Consider the following 27,871-nt stretch of genomic DNA (forward strand, 5'->3'; position numbering starts at 1 on the left):
AAGAATCTATTATTATTACACATAAATTCTAACATTACATTCTTTGAACACTTCAAACGCTTTTAAATGTGTAACACAATTTATACCCGTGCCTTTGTGAAAAACACGTTTTGGAAAATATATTAATATAGATTTAAATAATTTGGAGATTGACCAAGCCACGATTTATTTTAGATACATTTATAAAGTCAAATAAAAATCATCAATTAATAAAACTTACGTGCATAAAAAGAAATAGTTACAAAATTTTCGTTCAATAAATTGTAACTGAGAAGTACCAATGTAATGTATGGACGCATTACTCGATTGATCAGTCGCTATCGACTAAAACACAACACTTCGTAGGATTTATTTGCATATTGTAACAATACTCTCAATTCTTCCAGCATTTGTTGAAAACGACTTTCTTAATGTTTATTTTTATAGTAAAGTATTGTTTACTATATTAGTAGTTAATATACAAATAATTACGCAAAAAAAATTACATGCGAGCAATGCCGCAAAATGTAGCTAGTAGTGAAAATTTCAATTTGAAGTAATAAAGTTTTTTCTTTCAAAACTTTTTTCGTGTCAATAAAGATATCTAAAATAAGTTCAGCGATGAAAGAGTATTTTTGTATATCAAAAGCAATATCGTTTTAATGAATTTTTTCTTTGTTACAGATTACTCTACTAAAAAAGCTAGGGAATATGGAGACCGTCATTCAATATTTACTTCTGGCTCTTGCACTGACCTCAGTGCAAATATCCTTTACTGAAAGCCGTCTAAATGAAAAACGTAGAGATAAAACCGAAAGGAGATATCATGCTGTGCAGACTAAAGATAATATGTGCGAAATAACAAACAGAGAATCAAAAGTACACTGCTATTGTGAAAACACGGCTATAAAAACCGCTACACGAGCGGACTGCTGGGTTTTTAATGGAGGTATAGACGAAACCGATCCAATTTGGACGAGCTTTAGTTCGCAACCGAATCTTGAAAGATTAACATTCAACGTAAGGTCAGACGGTGCACTTAAATTCATTCCCTTACAAGTAATCCATCGTTTAAAGAAATTGCAGAAGCTATTCATTCATTACGCGACATTAAATAAAATCGAGAAGAAGACCTTCACGAACATGTCTACAGTTAAAGAAATAACATTGATGAATGATAAAATAATGGAATTAGATTTTTCCGCATTCTCTAATCTACCAGCACTCGTTAATTTAACGATAAAAGGAAACAAAGTAACTGAAATACAGCGAGATGTTTTTGTTGACTTACCAAATCTCAGATATCTTGATTTGTCGTCTAACACTATCGGTCTTACTCATGATGGATGTTTCGAACATTTAAACGTTCTTAATGATTTGGTACTTGAGGCAAATTTAATTTCAGTGTTAACTAGAGATACCTTTAAAGGTCTAGGTAATTTAACGAGATTGGATTTGAGATCGAATAAATTGTCAATGATTGGAGATTTGACATTTTCAGAATTGTGGAATTTAAACGAACTCCTTTTAGACAATAACGAATTGAAATATTTATCTGAAAGGGCCTTTGATGGATTGGCTTTGCTCCAGAAATTATCTATGACTGGAAATCAATTGCAATCCATTAACGAGGGACTATTGGAAGGCGTTAGAGGACTGGAATTATTAGATTTGAGAAATAATGAAATTGAATTATTAACTTACGAGACTGTTAAACCAATTCTTGAAAATTTAAAGATGAAAACGTCGGTTTTGTATTTAAGTGGTAAGTTTAAATCATACATAATATTTTTTAAATTTACTTATTATATTTATCTAAAGATATTTATTTTTTATATTTCGTAAAAATATTCTTAAAATTTACTTTTAATCCTCTGAAAGGTAAGAGATCAACCAATGTCTATCTAAGATAAATATTTGCCAAAAACTATTTTTATCAGTATGTCAATCGTACTTAGGTCTTTTTATGTACATTTATAAGAGATCCCTAGCGATAAGCCGTATCACGGTTATTATTTATTTTATACATAATAATGACACATATATGTATATATTTAACAAAACTAAATGCAAAAATTAATTGGTAGGCTACGTATAGTACTCTAGGTTTATTATAATTGGTAACAATGTGTTATAGATATAGAATACTTAATATTTTTATAATATACGAGTAAGTACCTATTAGAAAATAATTAAATGAATAGAAAAAAATCTAAATTGTATTTAAAACGTATTTTCAAATTCATTTATAATAAATCTTATAGGCACTGCATTGAATATTACAAATATTATTTTCAACGTCAAAAACGTGTTATTTAAGATTTAATAACACACCATGATTGTTTAGGACACACTCACGGAAAGATAAATAACTATATTTTGTGCAAACAATGCCACATTCCCTACAGGGTTCTAATCCCCTACCAAAGAGCAAAAGTACCCTTCGAACGTTAAGGACAATTAATGAGTGTAACAGCTCCCTTTAGCGAGTCAACAATGGCGTAATAACACGATTTAGGCACAATGAAATATGTATTATTAAAAATCAACAAACATAACGGGCGTGTTCTCATGATAATTTTATTATCGACTGTTGTTAACCGTAGATACGCACACGTTGGATAAAGCCAGAGTGTTTTTATTACATTAGGCTCCGTATTATTATTCATATGAGCTTATAAAGGGACATAAAATATACTGCTGATAGTAATATACATATATTGCTTTTTTTAATATATACTGGCATACCGTAACAGCCTGTGAATGTCCCACTGCTGGGCTAAAGGCCTCCTCTCCTCTTTTTTGAGGAGAAGGTTTGGAGCTTATTCCACCACGCTGCTCCAATGCGGGTTGGTAGAATTCACATGTGGCAGAATTTCAGTGAAATTAGACACATGCAGGTTTCCTCACGATGTTTTCCTTCACCGTAAAGCACGAGATGAATTATAATCACAATATACTGGCATAAAGTATACATATTTGAAATGAAATTAAATTAAAAAAGAAATTTCTATTAAAATTATTTTTATTTACAGGTAATCAATTAAACTGCGATTGTCGTTTGTCATGGATACAGCTATTACGTAATGAAACAAAAAGTGAACCTCTGCGAATAGCACTAGACGAAGTAACATGTGTACCTAATACTGCTCAAAATAAGGGCCTCACTAAGGGCTTAAATGGACATATAATACAGGATGAAAAATCTGTTAAAAAGGAAAACTTATTCGAACAAGAATCTAACAGCGATGTCTTCCAACAGGATGGCAATGATGAAGAACTGTATGGAGAAAGCAACCCGTCTTATAAATTTGAGGCAACTTTAAAACCAATCCCTAATCAAATTGCATTAGTCGATATACCTACAGAATCTTTGCCTTGTCCGGGCCAGCTAACACAGAACGGGGAAGATTCTTTGATGCTTTCATCGAAAGACGAAAGTTATTGGCAACCAAATTCTAGTTTGAAGATATTATCAAGTTTGTCGTTAGTGCTAACATTAGTAATAGTAAGTATTTTTCATTAAGAACAAATATAATATTTAGAATGAATTTTTAAGGACTTGATTATTCTTATAAGATCTTGTTGTGTTGCTTATTCGAATAAATAAAGAAGACTGGTTAAGAATATGTAATTAAATTATTCTATAGAAGACGAATATTTGGATGGTAACTTTGAACCGAATCACGTGATGGTAATACGAATTTTAGTACTTACATTAGAAATGTTTGTTTCCGTAAACAGAAATAATTTACAGCATTGAATTAATATTAATAAAAGCGATAGAGGTACCACATATATTAGATATTTCTGTTTTACATTATGAATGAAATATAAAACTATAAAATGTTTGTAATTGAGAAATTAATTTAGTTTAAAAGCTTTTTTGTATCGTATCGAATATTTATGAAAAGTATTTGCGTGGATTTGTGCACATTATATGTTCTGGTTATATCAGTAGCCAACTATTGATATTTTCAATATTCGAAACCACATTTGGCATCGTTTCAAAGATAGGAAAAACTTTCGAATAGTAATGTCATCATATAAAATTTGTTTTTGAATTGGTAGAAAATTTTCTTTTAAATCGAAACAAGTGTTATGTACACTTAGCTTATTTAGTGTTTAAAACATAACACATTGCTAAATACGAATTTTTTTTTCTTTTTAACTTGATAACAGATAAAAAATCTAAGCAGGTTTTCAAATTGGTTGAGAACTGTATTGAATTGAGTATATAATTTTAAAAATTTCTTTAAAGTTACATTCTCTGAACATTTTTAAAATAGCGTAAGTACTAAATATTTCATATATAGCCAATTTCCTCAACTTGCAATAACTATAAGATATTTTCTCATTTCTACCAAGAAAACCTAGATATGTATTCGATCTACGAAGAATAGTCGTAGGGAACCACAAAGCAGATTTTTTTGTCCGTGCAACATCACAGAAACCATTGAATGATTGATTGTCATAAAACTAAAACACTAACTATTGTCAATATTTCTATGTTAGTTTTTATCCTTAAAATAAAATATCCCGCTTGTAAATACTTCAAAAACGTGAGTTCAAGTAACAAGTTTTCAGTTCAAAGCTATTGGAACTGAATATAAGTATTATATTATTTAAATGACAAGAGAAATACGTGTAGTAATCAATTATAGCTTTTAGTTCCATTCGAAATTTAAAAAGCCGAAGGTTGCGCGGAAGCGTTTCGATAAATAATATTCTCTTCTAGATTAGTGTATTGTGATATAATTAGTGCACCTAATTTATAAACAGTGTTGTTATGTAGATAAGGTATAATTGTACATATACTATAATAATATATAGCAATATTGGTTTTACTTTAGTGTATATTAAAGATGCTGGTTTATGAATGTGTGTATTTTAATAAATGTATTTAATATGGTATAAATTAAGACATTTTTCATTTCATTTTGTTTAGATATTTTCATCTAAAAAAAAAGAAATGGAATCATCGATGTTTTTAAAAAATAGAATATTGCGTTCTGAATTTGATTTCCTATTGGTTATTGGCCAACGTTCTCATTATATCGTTTAAAACGTTTCTTGGCGTAAATACATTTAGAAATACAAAGTAATATTATTAAATTTCCCGGTTAACGTTATCGATAAATGTTTGCCATTTTTCGGGAAGACTACGTTTTGTATGAACCGTTACTTTTGATAGTACACACTTAACTATTTACTAGTTGCTGCTAAACGATTTCGATGCGTCCGGTTTATAACAATACGAACTGTAGTCTCGGAATTTGTTGAGCATTCCTCAATAAATAACGTAAAAGAAACTGAAATAATTAATAATAAAAATAAAGTAATTTCATTCAATAGTGAGGAATAATCTGTAACTATAAATGAAATAGCGATAGCTTTTGTTTAAGATATAACTTATTCATGAGTAGCGTAAACGAGATTTTGTTTATTTTAATTAATGATCATGTTTAATGATGTATTGTTTTCAGATTTACTTATAATAATTGAAAAATGTTTCGGACTAAAAATGTTCAATATGATAATTATAGTAGCTAGGTATTATAATATTTCTTTACAAACTAATTATTTTGAACAGTTTAAAACCAAATGTTAAGTTTAATTTTTTAATTTATATTTTTACATGACTTGAGTGAAAAATTAACGCTTGATAAACAAAAAGTTCGATTGCGAATTTTATTTAATTTTGTAACTGGCATATATATTTGCGTTACGCATTCGCATAATTTTTTTTCTACAACAAACAACATATTCTTGGAATCTATTTTCAAATGAAACCCCACACAAATATGTAATTCAATCAAATATTCCACTATGAAAGCCAGTCAATAACCATCCAATATCCCTCTCATGATTCTATCTTTAAAAATATAGAACATGAAAACATAATTTAAATATATATATTTTATGATCAATTCATAGAACTTCATTGTTAGTAATATACAATAAAATATTGTGTAATAAAATTTGATATTTTGTGTTAATTTTTAATTATAATTAGTACATATTATAATTTGTAAGTCATGATTATATTTTTTAAATATAAACTTTTAATAATTGTATAAAGTTTGGATTGTAATATTATATAAGGGGTAATAAAATTTTAAAAATAAATTCGTTTTATTTATTAAAATAAAACAACGTAATGTTTGTGAATTTGATATAATCTTATTTTATTAAGCCGAGCCTATATATAATCTTAAGCCGAGATGGCCCAGTGGTAAGAACGCGTGAATCTTAACCGATGATCGTGGGTTCAAACCCGGGCAAGCACCACTGAATTTTCATGTGCTTAATTTGTGATTATAATTCATCTCGTGCTTTAACGGTGAAGGAAAACATCGTGAGGAAACCTGCATGTGTCTAATTTCACTGAAATTCTGCCACATGTGTATTCCACCAACCCGCATTGGAGCAGCGTGGTGGAATAAGCTCCAAAACCTTCTCCTCAAAATGAGGAGAGGAGGCCTTTAGCTCAGCACTGGGACATTCACAGGCTGTTTCGGATTCGGATTATTTTATTGAAATAAATAGGTTTTATTTTTATTTTTTCCGGAAATTAAGTAACTACAAATACGACTGATAACTTTCACATTATGATAGATTAATGGAATTTAAGGAAGTACAGGATATTTTCTATATTTCTATAAAATTCGAAGGCGGACGAGCATATGGGCCACCTGATGGTAAGTGGTCACCAATGCCCTCAGACATTGGCATTTTAAGAAATGTCAACCATCGTTTACATAGCCAATGCGCCACCAACCTTGGGAACTAAGATTTTATGTCCCTCGTGCCTGTAATTACTTTTGACTTATTAATATAATAAAAATTAGGACATAATTTTAAGATATTATAAATGTATTTTAAAATTGTAATTACTAAGTTTTTGTTGATTTTTCTGGTAGGATCCACCTTTCACCCTGATAGTATCATAATTATTTTATCATGAAAAATACGTTTAAAATAATAATGTTCTCCAAACCGATTTCGGCCACGGCAGCCAATCTCAAGATAGATTAGCCAACTACGCAGGAGATATTACAGTGCACAATTGTGTGCGCAAACACAGGTGCACTCTTTATCCCCTAACTCACATAATCCGATGGGACGGTAATCCGACACGACTAGAAAGAGATCTGGCGCTGGACCAACTGCTTTACGTGCTTTCCGAGGCACGGGAGTGTACACAATTCCAATTTCCAGACTCCGGGCTGCTACTTAGAATTTTCTGACGGAAAAACCCAATAACTTTTTATTAGCCCGACCTGGGAATTGAACCCAGGACCTCCGGGTCTGCGGCCTTACATCAAGCCAAACTCCTAGACCTTCGACTAAGTCAACGAGGCAGTCATATTAATTCAGGTTTAAAATAAATGCCTACTTCAATAATGTATATTTTAATTTTTTATATATTATAATTAGTTTAAAACATAGTGCCGCTGAAAAAAACATATATGTAATTGATATTGGTAAGTCATGTCAAAATATTATTTATGCTTTTATTTTTTTTATATAATATTTGTTGGCGGACGGGAAAATGGGCCACCTGATAGTAATATTTGTTAGCATTGCTGAAGAATACACATTACAAACTCACCTTACAAACTGGAACACAACAATACGAAGTATTAAGCTTGGCAGACGAATATATGATAGATGGTGGTACATATAGAAGCCCTACTATCAAGTTCACTTGGTGGTTGGCCTTTGTGCAAGCCCGTTGTATAATTTGTTGCATACTTTCGAGTAGAATTAAATGTGTCGTACAATGCCAGTGTCGAAGGTCGGTGGAGATCACCGACCATGTGTCCCCAGCACATGATGGTAAGTGTTATTCGGTTCTATTACCCGTTCTATTTTTCTTAATAAATACAAATTAGACAGAAAAAAATATATTATGAGATCGTTTTATGAAGGGCGGATTTTATGAGAAAAATCCAGCGTCGTTGAAATCGCGTAATCAAAACACTAGAGCATCGGCGTCGCATGCAAATGAGGTCTCGCTTCCCTTATTAAAATCTGTCTAGATTCAACTAAAAATATAACCCTGCTTCCAAAGAAATGAGAATATTTCCTTTATATTCCGTTTAAATGACCGGCGTCTCATCTTACCTGGATTACAGTCTCAAGAAAATCCTCAAAAATAGCTAAAGGCACACAAAGGGCCATTCAGAGACTAAACTTAAAAAAAAAGAACACCACTGGCTGCAAAGGCGTAAATAGGAACGTCCCTGGTCCCCAAACATTTTTAGGAACAAATAGACTATTATTCCAAATTTATAAGTTAGTTAATCTGCAACTATATATCTTGTATAGACGGTTTAAAAGTATATATATTTTTCATTGCTCATAATGTGTCTATGTAAGACATTTATATGGTGACAAAGTTTGGCGCAACCCCGATTAAGTGATTACTCTGACCCATCAGATGACATCAATACTTTGTACTGCTATATTAGTTTGAAGTATCCCTTGTATTTTTGACAAAAATATAAATTAATTCAAATCAAATTTAATCCAAATTCTATCTCAATTTTTTTTTTGAACTATAAAAATGTGAGAACAAGTAGTTCTCACTAATCCCTTTCATAGCTGTTAATGTGATGTTTCGTTATGGCCACCATTTACCGTTATTACTCTTTCTTAGAGAAAACTCTCTATAGTAGCGAAAATGAGTTTCGGCATAACACATTTCGTCACCTCCAAGGTATTTTCCGAGCATATTTCGACTCATTCATTCCTGATTGGGTTACTTACGGGTCTTTTGAAGATGTTTCCTTTGACGTAAATGATTCTATGACGCTTTTGTTACTGCTTATACTTGTTCAGGTAAATCGTTTGAAATATTAGTCCGAATACCTGCAACAAATATTTTATCATTTTCGTACCTATTCAATTTTTGAAAGAATAAATGTAGTTTACAAATACAATTTTGAGTGAAATAAAAACAATATATTTGAGTTACATAATTAGATAATACCTATTCATATTATCACGCACGTTTACATATGATGATAAAACTTTTGTCACTAGTCTGAGTAAATACCTGACGCATGCTACATAGCTGATTTTTATTGATTACATCAAATATTTAATGATGCAATTATTTACGATTCATATGATTAGGAAAAGTGCTGATATAAATTTGTAATCAAATGTTGAAATTGATGAATAATAAGAATAAATTATAGAAAATAGTGCCCATTATCGCCCCTTATGTACCTTTAAATTTTCAAATATATTTAGACTAAGATAGCTTTGATTTACTACATAAAAGATGCTCTGATATATCAAAGGGTTATCGGACACGCAGATTTCCGAAGGTCAATGCCAATGGTATTTTAGTTAACATATAAGACGTAACGCTTATTTATGTAACCATAAAAGTCAGAAACCAGGTTCCAATTTTTCGTAAATTCCGAGGTCGTTCGGATGGCTTATGAGACCATAAATAGAACTGAAGGAGGCAACCTTGTCAATAATACGAGACATACTATTTTATTTTAAAATATTTATTTATTAAAATAGGTAAGTCTTATTTGAGTACCGCAACTCAGCGTGGTAGGCTCTACTTCCTGAACTCACTTGAAAACTTACTCTATTCGTAGTTCCAGAAAGATACGTAAATCCAAATATTTCTGAATCCAATACAAAAAACATCTAATTTTCTTGGGTGTTTGAACATGATGTGTATTTAATTGTATAGATTTATTTATGTAGGAGAATTTGTTTTATAATATGAAATAACATATGGCATTTTGTAAAGGTCATTAAATTATTTAAAAAAAACAAAACAAAATTGTAACATTGCATAATAACTTTAGTAATTTTTTATTTCATAAAAAACTTTAAGCTATAAAAATAAGAAAAAGAACTAACTAAAATATTAAGAATTAATTATTTTTAACCTATTACTTTATTAATTGAAGAAAATTATTATATCTGTTGAGCCTATTATCAAACAAGTAAAGGAGATGGTGTTTCTCGTTGAAACTTAGTTAATAGGCTTATCAATTTATTCTATTTTGGATTAATATTACAATTAATAAAATTTAAAAATATATATAATGGAACAATTAATGTTCTGTTTTTTTCGATTTTGCATTTTATCAAGTAAGTCGATATATTTTGTGTACTTTTAGGATTCTAACGAAAATGCTATAAATATTAACTCCTTGACAAAATGTATGTCTCTGTCCAACGATAGAGGTCTATCGTCGAAAATGATGATGAAAAATTCTGATTCCATGTACTGTTTAATTTCTTCACCAGAGTCATCCATTTTTCCATAAAATAATGTGTTAAAGATTCAGTGGACTAAATATATTTTTAGTATATTAACCAGTGTCAGTAACTTTTTTAAATTCATCAGCTATAAAAATTTTATAGGACTCAATTGATGAATTCAATAGATTAAAACGCTCCTCGAAATGGGCTATAAAAGACTTCCTAGCTGTTTAAATTCGACTGTGAAATCATTAAATTATATTTTGTTACTAAAATTGGATATCTATCTATAAGCTGTTAATAAAATTTCTTTTTTTGGCTAATTTACTGCTTGTCCTTTGGATAGGGTAGGGTTATACATTCGTTAACAAGCCCGAATAAATTTGATAAATATGTACTTTTTTTTAAACATGAGATAAATAAATAGAAGCGGTAAGCAGGCTTTATTTTGTAAAGGCAAGCCTTTAAATAATATTGGCTTTGCCCTTAAGCCGCCCGACCAAATTGTTGTAAGAGCCGTGAAAATCTTGCCACTCACGCGTTCTCCTCCAATTTAACGTACTCATATTAATATTTTTGATAAAACTCATTTGAGAAACACTCCATTAGAAAATGTTTTACTTTGCAAATGCGCTGAATACCAAAGTATATTAAGTTCTAACCCAACCTAACTAGTATTTAATTAAATCAATTGTTCGTAAAATTATATTACATGGAATCACAATTCTGGTGATTATTTGTAAATTGAATGATTATTGAACCATTTATAATTTGTATAAAGCTGAAAATATAATTCAAAATTTAACCAAAAATTTTAAAGACTAGTAAAATTAAACATTATGTTCAATAGTTAATTAAATAATATGTTAAAATAGGTAAGATTTTTAATAAATCTATTTTATTTTTTTAAACACGAACTCATTACGATGGCTTCGCTTTCATTACGATATATTAAAATCAATTTACTCCAAAGATATGGCCGACTAATTAAAACAGGGATTAACTTGCACCATTTTATTATATTCATATCAATTAATATGACATAATTACCAGGAATTGCTATTTCCAAGCGTTAATTTGCCTACAGGTATTCGATTTATTTATAAGTTAAAACACGATAGTTTATTGTGCAAAATATAAGCGACGATATTAAAGAGATACTGGTATGTATTTTTCTTTAAATAAATTAATCCCTATATATTTTTGTCTTTGCTTTGTTTTATTATTTTAACGTGACTACAGGCAGATCTTTTCTGAACAATTTCTTAATAATTTAAAGTCCGCGTAATTCGCTATAATGCATACACTACGATGTAAAAAGCGAGCTTAACTCATGATGGTTGTTAGATATTAATTATGAAGATCGTATTATCTATTCAGGCGTTTGAATGATTTGACTCTGATATTTGACATTTGAAATTGCGGTCCCCCGACGCACAACAATGCTTGTATTAAAATTTTACTAGGTATTTATAATACAGTGAAAGGGCTAAGAAACACATTAGATTTTTACATTTTAGAGTTTTTTATGTGTCGGTGGTTATTACAATATTAATTTAATTTTAATTTATTTTATATCTTCACTGTGATTACATTGGCTTACTCAATGGTGTTCGACCGAAATAAAAATACAAACTACAAGACGTTTAAAGTGGTACAATTGGTGTGTTCGTAGTACATACCCAGATAGGATTAAAACAATAGTCTACAACTCATTGACATATGACATCCCTATGACCCCGTTAATTTTTTTTTTAAACATAAAATTTATTAAAGTGTTATACGACCGCGTAAAGAAAGTAGAAAAACATGAAATATTTATAAAAATAATATACATCATCAGTTTATCAGATTATATTATTGTGTACAGATTTATCGAAGCTTTACATGAATCACAGTAAGCGCTTTAATATAACTTTAAGTCTGAACCTTGCAGCCGTTAGTATAATTTAGAATGATACGATATTTAAGATTTCTTCCAAGAACAAATTAAATTATACGAAACTAGTACATCTCAAAATTATTATAAACATGAAATAGACTCACTGGTTCCGGATTATATTTTTTCTTCCATTTTACGTTTTGTTTAAAAACGCGTTCCTTTACTTACGGCGGCAGAGTTGTGATTTATCAAGGGAATTCTACCGACTAATCGCCTTCTACTTCATTAAAACCGTTAGTTTAATTCTATTCTTTACTTAATGGTTTTTAGTACTGCCAAGAGAACGTACAGTTGTTCGGAAATATAAAGTAAAAAAAAAAACAAAAACAATATATATTACACTAGCGTTCGCAATTGGCTTCGCCCGCATACTATGTTAGAGAGAGAGATGTTGGTGTTGGAGGGAGGGAGGGGTTTATTGAAAAGTTGCCTATGTCTTTCTTGGTGGACTCAAGCTAGCTTTACTTAAACCCTCGAGATCTGCAATCTTATCAACAAGCCAAGACCAACGAGGAAGTCAATACAATATACCACAGTCCCTTAATATTAATTTACCTTAAGGCTGAGATGGCCCAGTGGTTAGAATGCGTGAATCTTACCAATGATCGTGGGTTAAACCCGGGAAAGCACCACTTGTGTTTATAATTCATCTCGTGCTTGACGGTGAAGGAAAATATCGTGAGGAAACCTGCATGTGCCTAATTTCACTCAAATTCTGCCACATGTGTATTCCAACAACCCGCATTGGAGCAACGTTGAGGAATAAGCTCCAAACCTTTCCAAATATTTTATTGTGTGTATTTACCGATATTTATTGTTTAGACACAATGTAAGCTATATTTTTTGAATACTTTATATCAAGTTATGTGTTCATATGTGCGTGTTAACTTGTTAGGCTTTAACCACAGTTAGTAAATATTATTACACGATATGATGATGATATGATTCAAAAAATTATTAAAGGACATGGGAAAAGTTTACTTGAACAAACAAGAACCCAAGTTATCACTTCGGATTCACACGCTTAGAACTTGTTAACAAGGTATCCAATAAACTAACCGGTTACTTGTTAAAACTAATATATCCCAGTGGCTAAGTAAAGATTTTTGGGGATTAATCGAACTAGAACACAGATTTCTTAATAGAAGATAGGTTTCTTTATGTTTTGTTACTAAATTTCACATCATATTGTTTCCATAGTTGTTTAACATAACACGGGGAATACCATTAAAAAATATTAAAATTGACTCAAAATATAATTACATATTAGTTACATTTTATTTGATATCAATGAATTCTGTAGTCTTTTCCTTATAAAATATAATGGATGAATAAATAAAAAATATTTTACAAATGAATAAGTAAAATATATTATCTTTTTGTAGCATCAATAAGCTGCTAACCACGAGATAGGGGATGTTAAGTCACTTGTGTCTGTAATTCCACTTATAGCTCACTTACTTTTCAAATAGTAGCGTAGTAATACAAAGTATTACTATAACCTTGTACCTTTAGTATTAGTACCACAAGTCCTAACACTTAAATCGATTGTTGTTAATATTTTTTATATACATCAATGTCACACTACACTTGAAATTATATAAACATCAGATTGCCCTTATTTTATAATAATAGAACTGTTCAATATTTTTCAATGTTTACGTGATATATATATTCGTATATAAGAGGGTATTATGTTAAAAGGTAAATAATATCAGAAAATACATTGCAGATAGACGCTAAAGAGACAAAAAGCTGTTCATATCATCGCCATATTGTAATATCAATTTCCTTAACATCTAACATGGCTTTCGGAGGGAAATCGAAATAAAATATTATACACGGAAAAGATATGCGTTTTCGTATTGGTAATAGTGGCATTGTATGGCTTGGTTGTACGTCCGTTGGGAATGAGAGGGTTCGGTAAGTTACTTGAGGGTACTGATTACTTCCTTATAAATATATATACATATATTTAATAGATTAATTCAATTGATAAAATTTTCATAAATAAGGCTTATACTTAACAAGATTATATAAACGATGAACGAATGAAATATCAGAGATTGGAGTTAGTGTTCGTTGATATTCGTACAGGATATATAAATATAATTGTATATGATTATTACATGTTTTTTTTTTATTGTAAAAAGAGTAATTACTGACTTTGACCGGTTCTTGTCGGTAGAATCTACATGTCGAACCTATCTTGAATCTACATTTCAAATATAAATTGACTTTGTATAATTTGTGTAAGTATCTTATATTAAAGTTTTTGAAACGAGTTCATTATCGCTCATCATACTCCAGATATTTGACGTTTGAGAGCTAGGCCGAAATAAGTATAAGACTTCGCTCATAATAACACATGCTTGTGTGTTTTTATTATAGAACTAGCTTAGGGCCACGACTACGTCCACACTCAAAGGGGTAGGTATATATCCTTTTCTGTGCCCCGACTTCAATACTTGAACATGCTATTGCTCAAATGTTTAAATTACTCTCATTAGCTTAAACTAAAAACATTTATACTTTATATTATCATATTATGTACGAAAATATATTGTTTTATCGGCAATTGCTAATTCATTTTTTATACCTTAGTGAACTAGCATTTTGGCTTTGACCATAATTAAAAGCATTGTCATCAGTGGTCACCATCGCCCATAGACATTGGCGATGTCAATGGGCGGTGGTGACCACTTAACATAAGATGGCCTATTTGCCCGTATGCCTGCTTATAACATTAAAAAAATGTTTTATAATGTTTCTTATAAATATTATGCATGGCAATATTTATAAGGGCATTCACTCCGTAACTTGCGAACATTCCAGACTGATCATTCCAAAATGTCAAAAAGTCATATAAAAATTAAATGAACTCAAGTATAAAATTAAAGTTTTCCATAAATTTCTAATTGAGTACGAAAATATTTTATATAAATTGCAAACTTTAAAGTTTTTCGACCTGTAAAACAAATTTGTAAACAATTATATTAATAAAGATTAAGTTTTTATATTATCTAAGTTACAAAATCGAGATCGTACATACGTCGTCAACAATTTTATTCTGCATTTGACAAGTGACAGCACAGATAAATGAAAACAAAATGGCGACTCGTTATAAGATATTTAAAACCTTAAACCTAAAATTTCATTGAACAAAATATGAAATTTGAAAAAAAAACTTTTGCAAAACCAAGTAAACTAATATTTTTTTTTTATTTAAGAAATTGTTTTCTATTTTTATATAGTAATATAAATAATTCAAATGTAGTTTTGCTTTTCACGAAATTTAAGTGTAATAGTAATAACAGCCTGTAAATGTCCCACTTAAGCCACATTTACAACTACTATTACAATCTTAATAAATAAACAAAATTAATTGAAATTGGCGCCAGTAGCCGTCACATAACGTAAATTACTCTGCAATCACTCGACTTCTGTAATTACAGTCCAGCGTGTAAATTACAAGTAATATTTAATGTCACAAACGTTTCACCCGAGTAAAATTCCATTTATACCTTATTTTATATCATTCGTACCTATATTATTATTGAAATTGTTTTTTTTTAATGCAGATAATAAAAGGTGGTAAAATGAGTTTCCGTTGTTTCAATGAAAAACAAGTGAATAAGAATATTTTTAAACATATGTTATATGGAATTAATAACGATAAAAAAATATGAGAATTGATATCAAACTATTAAGTATGGATTTACTGTTAGGTTATTAATATAATATAGTATATTTTTCAACGCCGTCAGCGTTGAAAATTATTATTTATTATTACTTTAATTATTAGTTATTACTATCTAAAAATATATATAAGTCGGGCAACATTATATTAGGATATTAAAGTGATTTTTATCGCCTTAAATACGATTTTTTTTAAATATCATCCTGCATTCGTTTAAAAATGTTACTAAGAAAAATAAGGGTATTGAAGAGATTTGATGTTCATACTTCTCATTTAACATTCATTGTGACAATATTTATCTATAAAACTGATTTGTTGTTGGAAACACAGAAGGAAGAAGTACATAGTCGTGCCGCGATAAAATTGACACATGAAGTAAAAGACAAATCATTCCTTAAATTTAGATGTTAAATTGCTGTTGTAAAGAAGAAGCCTGAAGTGCCTTAGAAGAAACACGAAGCTGATCACAATTGATTGTTAAAATAAATAGCATGTACATTTCTCATTGCTGATCATAGGTCATCTTCTTGACGAAAAAGTTAGAGCCGAGATTGTTCAGTGGCTAGAACACTGGCTGAATTTTAACCTGCATGCGTCGGATGAAATTCTTACAGGTGCTTGCAACCTGCATTGGTGATGAAACTATTCTAAAACTTCCTCCTCAACTGATTATATAGTCAGTGGCTATAGTGACAGACAATAATTATTACGTTTTATGCAGTTCTTAATTAAAATTTCGAATGTAATGAAAAATTAATCAAGTTCATAATGCAATTATTCGTCAAGTTAAATTGGTCTGAAAGTTTGTAATACATACGAGACAGAATAAATTGACATATATACGTACACGCTGTCTGCTTCGAAAATAACAGAATCAAATTTTACCTACTTCAAAATGAGATTTTTACAGACCATCTTTTAACTTAGTAATAAATATTGAAACATATATTATTATTTAATACAATACACCAAAATTTTGGTTAATATTAGGATTTTTTATAAAATAATAAATAAAAGTAATCCTAATTCCCATCAGTTTATCAAACACCTTTTGTTAGGAGACTCAGCTCTTTCATAATACACCGTACCATTTATCGGAAGCAAACAAAATACCAACAACATCAAATATAAGCAATAACCATTTGAAATGATTCAAAACAAAACATCTATAGTATTTGTTTTCGCGCATTTCTGCGCGTTAGTATGTGTAACAAATATGTTTAGGCAGGATTTGGTTTTATTATATATTACATTATATTATATTCACTTCTATACAACAAGTACTTTCGTAAGTCAACTTTTCTTTCATTATTGTTAAAATAAATTGTTTTTACAAATTAATTAAGTAAGTATAAATAAAACAGTATTTCCATTTGCTTGTGTAAGCAGATTGCCTTATAAATTAAACATTGTTTTTAATCAAAATAATTTCGTGATGTACTTAAATTCAGTTTCAGATAAAAAAAGGAACCGAATTATTTTTTTTCCAATAATTAAACTCATTCATGTTTTCAGTAACTATATCAAAATATTTTTATAATTTCTCCCACACGTATTCCCCGTCAATATTGTTACAATAGTCCACCCGCCATTGGTGCGACTCTATTGTTGTTGACTCAATATTATATTGCCACAATACAAGAATAATCTGCTACCGTATTTTTTACACAATTTGGAATCGAATTACAGCTATTATTGTTGTATGTAATTAAGACTTGACAGAAATGTAACAACGCATTAATTATTGTGTTAAGGTAAAATTTGTTTAGTAATTTTAAAAAACGCCTAATTTTAATGATTGTATGAAGATCTACTGAGTTATATGCTTATTTCGTGTTTGTAATTCTTCTCTAGCTCATTTTCAATTGTCAGGCAAAGGAAACAATCGTAAGGATTTCTCCTTATGTTTATTCATCCATGTCAAGCACAGTTAAAAAGTAGGAGGTCTTAGTTTAGAGCTAAAAGATTTCCTAGTTTACTTACACATAACTTAGTAAGAGATAGTACATAATTTTTTCTGCATGAGGCAAATATGTCATTAATACTTTATGTATTTAAAAGACACGCAGTATTAATTACTCGGTTACAAATATTTGACTCTTTTCCATCTTACTACGGTTTGTAAGTAAAAAAAAAATGTATATACAAAATATATTTTTACACAATACTTTGTTTTTATCATTTTAAAATTCGGTCTAATAAATGAAAATTCATGAACATTAAAACATCGCAAGTTTTTATAAAAAAACGACCATAGACATTTTGCATTAAGCCCGATGTTAAATAAAGTCGTAAAACTGCAACTCGCATTCAAGATGTAGATGTATGGTATAACAGTTTTTATTACCATGTGGCATCGTTTGTTTTACTTTACACGGTGTTGTTGCACGCAACAAGTACCCTCTCGGATAATAAAGTGCGGGATAAATGGAAAGTTTGCAGCGAATTCAAAACATCGTCCCTCCAGCGGTACGGTCGGACCGTTTGAATCATTGTCTGATATTGTTAAGAATAAAACGGCTCGCTTTTACTTACATTTTTTTTTCTGAGGGAGGAAATTCTTGTTATATTTATTTCTTTATCTGCGATCTGTCGCAAGACTAGAAGATGATATGTTGGGTATTACTGAAAATGGTTAAATGAATTATACTATAATAAAATATATAATAATAGAAACTTGAGTAATGTTAATTTTAACGTATTGTAGTTTGGTCTTTAATTATATCATGCCTGCCTCGTTGGTCTTGTGGCTTGATGTAAAGTCGAATTGAACCCAGAGGTCCTGGGTTCAATTCCCAGGTCGGGCCGATATAAGAGTTAGGGAATAGAGAGTGCTTCTGTTTTGCTCTATAATATCTCCTGCGTAGTTGGCTAAACTCTCTTGAGATTGGCCACCGTGGCCGAAATCAGTCTGGAGGACATTAATATTATTATAATAATATAATTTACGCTCAGGAAGAGATTTAAAGAATTGTAGGTAATAGAAGCAGAAGTCTAGCCGTTTTTTTCAACTCAACCAAACAATGTATTTAACGGACTTTACAAAATAGAGAAGATTATATGTTTAAGGCGTTATTTTTATGTAAGTTTATCAAATACTCGAAAATGTCTTCACCAATTTGTTCACCATATTTCATTGACTATAATTACATACCATTATACCAACGTTAAAAAAAACGACATCTGTATCAATTTCAGGCAGTTGAAGGCCTTTTTTCTAATATATCAGACCTCCAGTGCGCTGTGCGACAAAAATGCCTAATGAATGTGTACTTTTTTTTTGTTACCAGAACGGAGATTGTTTTTTTTATATCAACAATGAAAGCTCATTTTGTGGTCTTCCTCTTTTTTTAATCTCTTTCTCTAAAACTAGCTCTGTCACCGCCTGGTCGTTTCAGTTACAATTTATGTACAAAATAAATATAGATATCTCCTGTATAGTTGTCCGATGTCTCCTAGTTGGTCTCTTAGTTGGTTCTGTAGTTCTTCGTTGAGAATCATATAATAAGTAAACTTCTATGCATATTATGATTTCAAATTAGTCTAATTTTATACAAAGACTTAATTATTTCTTAAAGATTGCAGTAAGTATATAAATTTTATTTTTAGCTTAAATGTAAATTTCCATACAATACATCAATACTCTGTATTGGTGGTTTCTAGTATATTGAGTGAGTAAGTTAGTTTAGACGGTATAAGGGTAAGGGTGTCTTTGATTGTGTTAAAAATGGGCTAACACTTTTATTACCATGCACTGTTAAGTAGATAGAAAACTGACCTAATAAATTAAAATCGAAATACAAGAAAATCGATATAAAATAAATTAATATTATCTTATTACAAGTATAAACCTTGATTAGTTAATGTTGACCTATTTGTAGCTAAAAAGCTCGTTAAATCTTAAGAAGAATCCAAGCATTCGGTAAAATGAAATAACTCAAAACCTAGGACACTTTAAAACCTAACTTCTTACTGAACTTTAAAAATGTCTGTCGCATCGTATACATTTGTAAAGATAGCAGTTGTATGTATGTCTTTCGAAGCAAGCGCATGGAGACTTAAATTCTTCTTACTACATAGTATGAAAGCCGGCTAAAGTTCTCTGAAGTATCGTTATCGTGCAGTGTTTTACTAAAATTTCTGTTTGTATTTGAGAACATATATAAGAATACAAAAATCAAAAATAATAAAGTATATAAACATTAAAATTAAAATGCCCACTGTAAGAATGGAAGTACTATTTCCACGTTGAAATAATACTTCCATTATCTGGGAGTAAAATGATCTGACCTCCTGATACTAGAGCAGGCAATAAGTTGGAGTGTTATATATTTCAGAACTGTTTTTTACTTTTTCTAAGTATTTCAATTGCAAATGTTTCCATGTCACATTGATAGAGAAGTATCTCCAACATATTGGACAATCTGTTCGTGTTCACATTAATCATATTATGTTATCATCATTGCCGAAACGAACCTATTGATATTGGGAGTTTGAAATTAAGATTATAATATAAATATAATCAAACATAAGAAAGATCTTACCCACCCATCATGGTTTCGCTTTTGGACTATCTATGCCTCATTTTATATTATATATTTTCACTAAGAGAGAGCCGGTTGGCGTGGTTGGTAGATACTTGCCTTTCAGGCCGAAGGTTGTGCGTTTGATTTCCACCTAGGACAGACATTTGTATGCATGAACATGTCTGTTTTTCCTGAGTCTGGGTGTATTATTATCTATATAAGTATGTATTTACAAAAGAAAAGTAGTATATGTAGTATATCAGTTGTCTGGTTTCCATAGCACAAGCTTTGTTCAAGCTTAATTTGGGATCAGATGGCCGTGTGTGAAAAATGTCCCAGGATATTATTATATTACTAAGAAAAATAATTTAATCCAATTTAATTGTATTTGGTAACAAACATTGGTCCATTTTTGTTATTTGTGTAGCACCTAGCATCGATAGGATGTTTATGCAGTGGTACGCCAGTACAGTTCCTAATTTCTTGCAATAGACATTGTGTGTCTGCATTCGTACATAATATAATACATCATGATATATACGATTTATACTTTAGTGATTTATATTTTAGTGATAGAGCCGAGATAGCCCAGTGATAAGAACGCGTGAATCTTAACCTATGATGTGGGTTCAAACCCGGGCAAGTACAACTGAATTTTCATGTGCTTAATTTGTGATTATAATTCATCTAGTGATAAAGATATAAAGCCTCAAATCCCTATACCCTGAGTCCCAGGTCGGGCCGATAAAAAAAAAAATATCCAGAGTCTGAAAGTTGGAAGTGTGTACACGCCCGTCCCTCAGAAGGTACGTAAAGCCGTTGCTCCTTCGCCTAAACTAGTTCTTGTTATGTCAGGTTTGTCTTTTGATTCGGATTGATATTGACTCTAAATAGTGCACCTCTGTTTGCGCACACACTTGTGCAATATAATAAGACCAGTTAGCTAGTCGCCTTTGAGATTGGCTGCCGTGACTGAAATCAGTCAAGAGGACATTATCAATGTTTTCTAGTTTCAATTCAAGTGTATTCATCGATACCGCAGACAATAATTTATTGGTGATAATGACACGAATAACAATTATTCTAAAATTAATTGGCGGCAGCTAAAAGTACTCCAATTAGTTTAATCAAATTACAATATCGTAAACTAAAATCAATCACAGACTATAAATTATCTAAGGACGATAGACAGCCCTCAGTTGATCAATCACACTGTCCATTTTGGCATAGGATATCAGGCTCTATGTATTATATACCGGGAGATCTTTGTCATAATTTTTTCTACATTTAAATTTTTTTGAAGTATTTAAAAATGTAATCAAATAATTTGTAGAGAACTTATCTAGTGTGTTACTTATTTGATGGTGCAATGATCAAGAATCACTATTGGCAAAAATATGTCATGAATTATCTGTCCAATATGAAAATAAAAGCTTTAAATTGTTTAATTCATTGATTTATCAATACAGGCTATATAACTATAACTTCATGTTACGACACAAAAGCATATTATATACTAATATAGCTCTTCGTATGAAACAGAGATGGACAGTCCAAATGTAAAACGATTTTTAACTAAGAAGTTAATATTAGCAGCCCTAGGAAAGCGAATAAAGCCGTTGGTCCGGCGTAAAATATTTCTCCGATCGTGTCGGAATGCCGACCCCTCGTATTATAAAAGTATGGGGTTAGATACTGCACCTGTGCGTGCACAGACCTCTGTGCATTATAATTTGCGCAGTTGGCTTTTATTTAAGAGCCGTAAATGTCAACTTTATTCAACTTGAGGAAAACAATAAATTTTATTTAAAAAGAGAAATGTGTAATAATGAGAATAATAATTACAATTATTAAAGCTTAATTAGAATATATTGAATTCTTATTGTAAGTGAATACGAGCTCTTGTTATGATCTATTTCAAATAAATAATAAATACGTACTATTTAGAGATACCGTGGCCAGGTACGTCATATTTTTGAATCGTCGATCCCACAGTCGCTTAAGATCAGGGTCTTCAATCAGTGCGTCCTACCTGTAATGACTTACGGTTCCAAAACGTGGACACTTACCGTAGGACTGGTCCACCAATTTAGGGTCGCTCAGCGAGCAATGGAACGCGCGATGCTTGGGGTTTCTCTGGCAGATAGAATCCGAAATGAGGACATTCGCCAGAGAACTAAAGTCACCGACATCGCGCTTAGAATTAGCTCGCTGAAGTGGAAGTGGGCTGGTCATGTCTCCAGGCGCATTGATGGCCGATGGAGCCGACACGTGTTGGAGTGGAGACCACGCTTAGGCAAACGTAGTGTAGGACGCCCTGTGACAAGATGGGCCGACGATTTAAAAAAGGTGGCAGGTTCGGGATGGATGCGGACTGCCCAAGATCGGGATGGTTGGCGTTCTATGGGGGAGGCTTTCGTCCAGCAGTGGACGGCAAAAATCTAAAAAAAAAAAAAAAATTTAGAGATATGTTAAGAGAATCAATTTATCATTCCATCTTTTTTTTTATAGAATAGGAAGGCGGACGAGCGTATGGGCCACCTGATGATAAGTGGTCACCAACGCCCATTGACATTGGCATTGTAAGAAATGCGCCACCAACCTTGGGACCTAAAATTTTATGTCCCTTGTGCCTGTAATTACACTGGCTCACTCACCCTTCAAACCGGAACACAACAATACCAAGTACTGCTGTTTTGCGGTAGAATATATGATGAGTGGGTGGTACCTACCCAGACGAGCTTGCACAAAGCCCAACATCCAGTAATCTTCTATATAATACATTCCATCTTTTTTATAGAAGGTAAAATGTCATCCGTATGCAGTGTATGCATACCAATATAGTGCCATAATCATTAGCACTGCAAGAAATATTAACTATTTCTTAAATCGCCAATGCACCACTTTAATCACTAAGATTTTAGAAGTATGGTCTCATCATTTTAGGTGGATGGTCTCATCCTTTAAACAACAAAACAATACTAAGAATCTGTTTGGCGGTAGAATAAATAATAAGTGGGCGATACATACCTAAAAGTGCTTGTACAATACCTTACAATCAAGTAAATTTACATTTATGTAATTTTATACGCTTTCATATAAGCTTATCTTATCTAACTAATAATTGCATGAAAACAAATCTAGGGAGTCGAGTCTAACCTACTTCTATTTGTTATATCGATTTGAAACTTTACAACTATATATATCTCTAACAACAATACAATAGCTCGGAACTGTTGAACTGCTTTGGTAATTAAGCGAAGTGGATAGCGAAACTTTTCAATGGCTACTACTAAGCCTCTCGAATTTGAGCTCATTGGGTTTGTTTTGACAGGTACCATAGATAACTTTAACAATTGAGTATTTTTGTTGTGTTTTTCAACTATTTTTTATATTGTACAAACAATTGCTGCTGCGAATTTAATGAAATTTTAGTTGTTCAATAAGATACTCAGTATCAGTTAAGGATTTTTTCAAAGTTGCGTATGTGGATACGATCCTCTTAAAAATTATATTTATCTTGTAGTTGCACCTTTAAAAAATAAATAAAAAAGAAAGTTGGTTTGAGTCGATAACATAATTTTTAACAATACGCAAAAAACTCAAATAATATGGAAACATATCAAACTTTGCCGTTCTACATTCAGGTTTAATACAATAATTTACTTAAACAAATGATGTACAAAAGGGTAACCAGAAACCGGTTTTATCCGGTTACCTTTACCACCGTAATCCAATAAATATTCGTTATGATGTATAAGGGTTCTTACAGACGAACGGCAAGTTGTGAACGGCAGCCGTCGCCACCTGTCGACGGCAGCCGTCGCCACCTGTCGACGACAGTCGTCAACGCGTCGACGGCAGCAGTCAATACTTCGACGGCTGCCGCCGACAGGTGGCGACGCTTGCAGTTGTAGCGTGTTACGTCCGCCATTTTGTCAGTCGACGACAAATAAACAAAGAGTGCGCAAGCGTCGTGCGTCTACAAAATGAGCTCCGGAGACGAAATTGATGTCGAATTGTTAATTATGGCAGTAAAAAAAAGGCTTTGTCTTTGGAATTATAAGCTACAAGACTACAGTAACAAGACAATAAAAAACAGAGCATGGGTAGCAGTGTGTGAGGAAATTGTAAATGATTTTAAGGATAAATCCATAATTGAAAAAAACGCAATCGGTAAGTGACTTTTTATTAAATATTTTATTGAATTTTAAGCAGATTATTTCTTACATATAATAATGGAGATACTATCTATTTGTTTTATATGCAATCCAACTGCCACGAAACACTGCCTTCACTACTGCTAAAATAATCTGAAAAATTTTCTCTTATTATCGGACCCGATAACGAGTCCCCTTCATTAGGGATTGTGGCTATATTTTCCAAACCGTTTATAGTTAGTGTATCTTCAAATGTAAAACCATCTCTGTCACGTACAAAATTATGCAATATGCAACATGCTTTAACAACATCTTTACAGAATTCTAAAGATAACTTCATGGGGGTGTGAAAGATTCGCCACTTATTGGTCAAAATGCCAAATGAACATTCTACATATCTCCTTGCACGTGTTAAGCGATAATTAAAAATTCTCATCTTTTCTGTCAATCTCTTGCCTGGATATGGCCGTAACAAATTTTCTGATAAACTGAATGCTTCATCTCCAATTAAAACATAAGGCAAGGTACATCCATCAGTTGAAATCGGTCTGGGCTTTGGAATGTTGAGTGACTTTTCTTGTAGCTTTGTGAAAAAAATTGTATCTTCAAAAATAGTTGAATCAGAGTGTCGTCCGTAACAACCTATGTCACAAAATATAAATTTATAATCACTGTCACAGATAGCTAAAAGTATAATTGAAAAGTAATTCTTGTAATTGTAATGAGAAGATCCACTATTTCCGGGCTTAAATATTCTTATATGCTTGCCATCAACTGCGCCTATGCAGTTAGGAAATTGAGCGTGTCTTTCAAATCTATCAGCAATCCTTTTCCAAGTTTCTTCGGTTATATTTTGTGGTAAAATGTCGTCTCTCATATTTAACCATACTTGTTGGCAGACATCTTTTATTATGTTGCTTATTGTGGAAATTCCACATCTATATGCATACTGTAGATCTTCAAATGAACAGCCAGTTGCTAAGAACCTGAAAAAATAAAGGCAGTCTTCTTACATATATTTTACTTATTTATTACATACTATTTTAAAATTATTTTTTATTTTTTTTTAGGTATACAGGTACAGTCTAAATGGAAAACTTTAAGAGACGGCTTCACAAGATATTGCAGAACTTTGAAGAGAAAAAGTGGTTCCGCAGTGTCTAAAGCAAAACAGTATACATTCTATGATCAACTACTATTTTTGAAAGATGTTACCGAAGATAAGGGTCAAAGTACTTCAAACTTTGATGCTCCCTCTCAGACAATTCTACCACCAACAACAACGCCAACGCCAATGCCAAAACGACAACGGATACGCCAAAGTGATGGTGATGATGCTTTGATTGAAAAATTAACTAAGAAATTAAATTATAAACTGGATAAAGCTGAGAGAGACTTTTCTCCTCCTCCAGATGAGGATAAGTTATTTCTGTTGTCCCTAGTAAGTGATTTCAAAAACATAACAGCAGATTGGAAATTAGACGCCAAATTAGAAGTTATGCAAGTAATAAAACATTACAAGTCTCTTTCAATGCCTTCAACGAGTCATTCTTCATATAACTACGCGGGTTATTCCACCACAACACATTCTGCAAGACCGGAAAGTCAAGTCACAACTAATGAAAGCTTGTCGTCTCAGAATTCCATGCAAAACACAATTCCTTCAACGAGTCATTCTTCTCATAACTATTCGGCGTACTCCACTACAACACATCCTGAAAGACCGAAAAGTCAACTCACAAATATTGAAAGCTTATCCTCTGAGGATTCTGTTTCAAATACCATAATAACTGAACTCTTCTCAGAATAATTTACTTTTTGTCTAAATTATTGTTATATTGTTTGTTTTTATGTTTTGTATGGTTTTACTACAAGTTGATTATGAGAAAAAAAATTGCAAAGATTGATCAGGAAAATTAAAAAATCTTGTAGCGGCGCCACTTGTGATTTTATAATCAGTATTATGGAGAATTTGTTGTTAAAAGTTTTATAGTATAATATAAATGTTAATTAATGTTAAGTAAAGTTCCTATTTTAACTTAAATTAAAAATGTTGCCAAAGTTATATTGATTTGATCTCATTAAAGTTATGTCCAGTATATACCATTTTTTGATAAAATTAAACCCTTCCTTCAAACGAGGCGTGAAGAGGCATCTTGCGGGCCGGCAAGGCGAGGGCGGCTAGTGCAGAACCTTCTTCCCGACTGTACTGGCCGTCCTCGCGTTTGGACTCTACTACCACTTAACATCAGGTGGAGTAGAGTCATTTGCCCTCCCGGGTAATATAAAAAAAAAAAAAAAAAAACCCTCTTACCTTAATGTCATAGCGAGTCTTTGCTCAGCTGGTATACTTTTTCGCATCACAGTGTCTTGGCGAGATATTGAAAGTTTCAAAATAGATGTCAACTCATCAAAAGAAGCGATTGACATTCGAAAGTAATTGAAAAATTTTTTTTCGGACCTTCGCAAACGTGGATACAGTGTATAAAAATCTCCCTCTTGTTCTCTATACATTAATATTTCTTCAACCCACACTGAACGTGTCTTTCTTTTTCGTTGTCGTCGGCGATGGCGGAGTAAAAACAATAACAATGTTTCTTCATCGGACGCCATTTTGCAACTGGCTCCTGTACAAGCCGACCAAGACTGCTAGTATGCGGCACTCGCGGCAAGCGTTGTCGCCTGTCGACGGCAGCCGTGGTCGCCTGCCGGCGGCAGCCGTCGACGTATTGACTGCTGCCGCCGACGCGTTGACGACTGTCGTCGATAGGTGGCGACGGCTGCCGTTCACAACTTGCCGTTCGTCTGTAAGAACGCTAAGTCAAAGCAAAAATATATTCATCTCATAGGCAATAAAAAGAATCGATAATATAAAAAATAATCTCGTTAACTATTTACAATATTGTATTACGTAAAAATTAATAAAACGTTAAAATTAATATCCATTAATACAACCGAACGAAATGTTTTAAATTATGTAAAAATATGCATGCTAACAGTACATTAATAATTCCGTTGTTGAGTCCATCTCATATTTGTATGGTTGTATGGAAATCGATGCATGCATAATTCTTTCGGCCATGCAAGTTTAAACATTGCATACATCGCATGACGTGATCGTTCGCTGTAGAATTTCAATATCCGTAGCCTTAAAGCAGAAAGCTCGATATTAAGCAATGTATACACACAACATAAATTCTCGTAACAACTATTTATATTGTTTAATTAAAATTTTACTAATACATGATAAATACAGTATGTTAGTTTGTTTACGAATTGTTTATACATGTTTGATTATAGAACTATAAGTAAACGATTG

The 27,871-nt window shown here is 31.6% G+C and overlaps 4 protein-coding genes across 4 annotated transcripts in view; 2 read left to right on the plus strand and 2 right to left on the minus strand.

Moving 5' to 3' along the window:
- The window catches only part of LOC126769728 (connectin-like), a 50,296-nt gene extending 25,987 nt beyond the window's left edge, over nucleotides 1–24,309 (plus strand). Inside the window, exons 2-5 of the mRNA XM_050488645.1 lie at nucleotides 664–1,744; nucleotides 3,015–3,487; nucleotides 10,140–10,246; nucleotides 24,165–24,309. Coding sequence (XP_050344602.1) covers nucleotides 691–1,744; nucleotides 3,015–3,487; nucleotides 10,140–10,246; nucleotides 24,165–24,309 — 1,779 coding nt within the window. The 5' untranslated portion in view covers nucleotides 664–690. The remainder of the gene's footprint in view (nucleotides 1–663; nucleotides 1,745–3,014; nucleotides 3,488–10,139; nucleotides 10,247–24,164) is intronic.
- The window catches only part of LOC126769404 (uncharacterized), a 368,776-nt gene that overhangs the window by 121,234 nt on the left and 219,671 nt on the right, over nucleotides 1–27,871 (minus strand). The window lies entirely within an intron of this gene.
- LOC126769612 (uncharacterized) overlaps nucleotides 24,185–27,871 on the plus strand; it is a 553,155-nt gene continuing 549,468 nt past the window's right edge. Inside the window, exons 1-2 of the mRNA XM_050488483.1 lie at nucleotides 24,185–24,568; nucleotides 25,623–26,804. Of these exons, the coding sequence (XP_050344440.1) occupies nucleotides 24,382–24,568; nucleotides 25,623–26,362 (927 nt within the window). The 5' untranslated portion in view covers nucleotides 24,185–24,381 and the 3' untranslated portion in view covers nucleotides 26,363–26,804. The remainder of the gene's footprint in view (nucleotides 24,569–25,622; nucleotides 26,805–27,871) is intronic.
- On the minus strand, nucleotides 24,566–27,366 carry LOC126769606 (uncharacterized). Its single transcript, XM_050488476.1, has 2 exons — nucleotides 26,867–27,366; nucleotides 24,566–25,538 (listed from the first exon to the last, which is right to left on the minus strand). The coding sequence occupies exons 1-2, from the start codon at nucleotides 27,163–27,165 to the stop codon at nucleotides 24,653–24,655; spliced, it is 1,185 nt and encodes a 394-aa protein (XP_050344433.1). The 5' UTR covers nucleotides 27,166–27,366; the 3' UTR covers nucleotides 24,566–24,652.

The sequence above is a fragment of the Nymphalis io genome, chromosome 7, assembly GCF_905147045.1.
Source record: "Nymphalis io chromosome 7, ilAglIoxx1.1, whole genome shotgun sequence".
Taxonomy (NCBI): domain Eukaryota; kingdom Metazoa; phylum Arthropoda; class Insecta; order Lepidoptera; family Nymphalidae; genus Nymphalis; species Nymphalis io.

Coding starts and splice junctions, on each gene's coding strand:
- LOC126769606 (XM_050488476.1), bottom strand. CDS start 27,165: ATGGCGTCCGATGAAGAAACATTGTTATTGTTTTTACTCCGCCATCGC. Junction 25,539..26,866: donor AGACTCGCTATGACATTAAG/GTAAGAGGGTTT, acceptor TTATTTTTTCAG/GTTCTTAGCAACTGGCTGTT.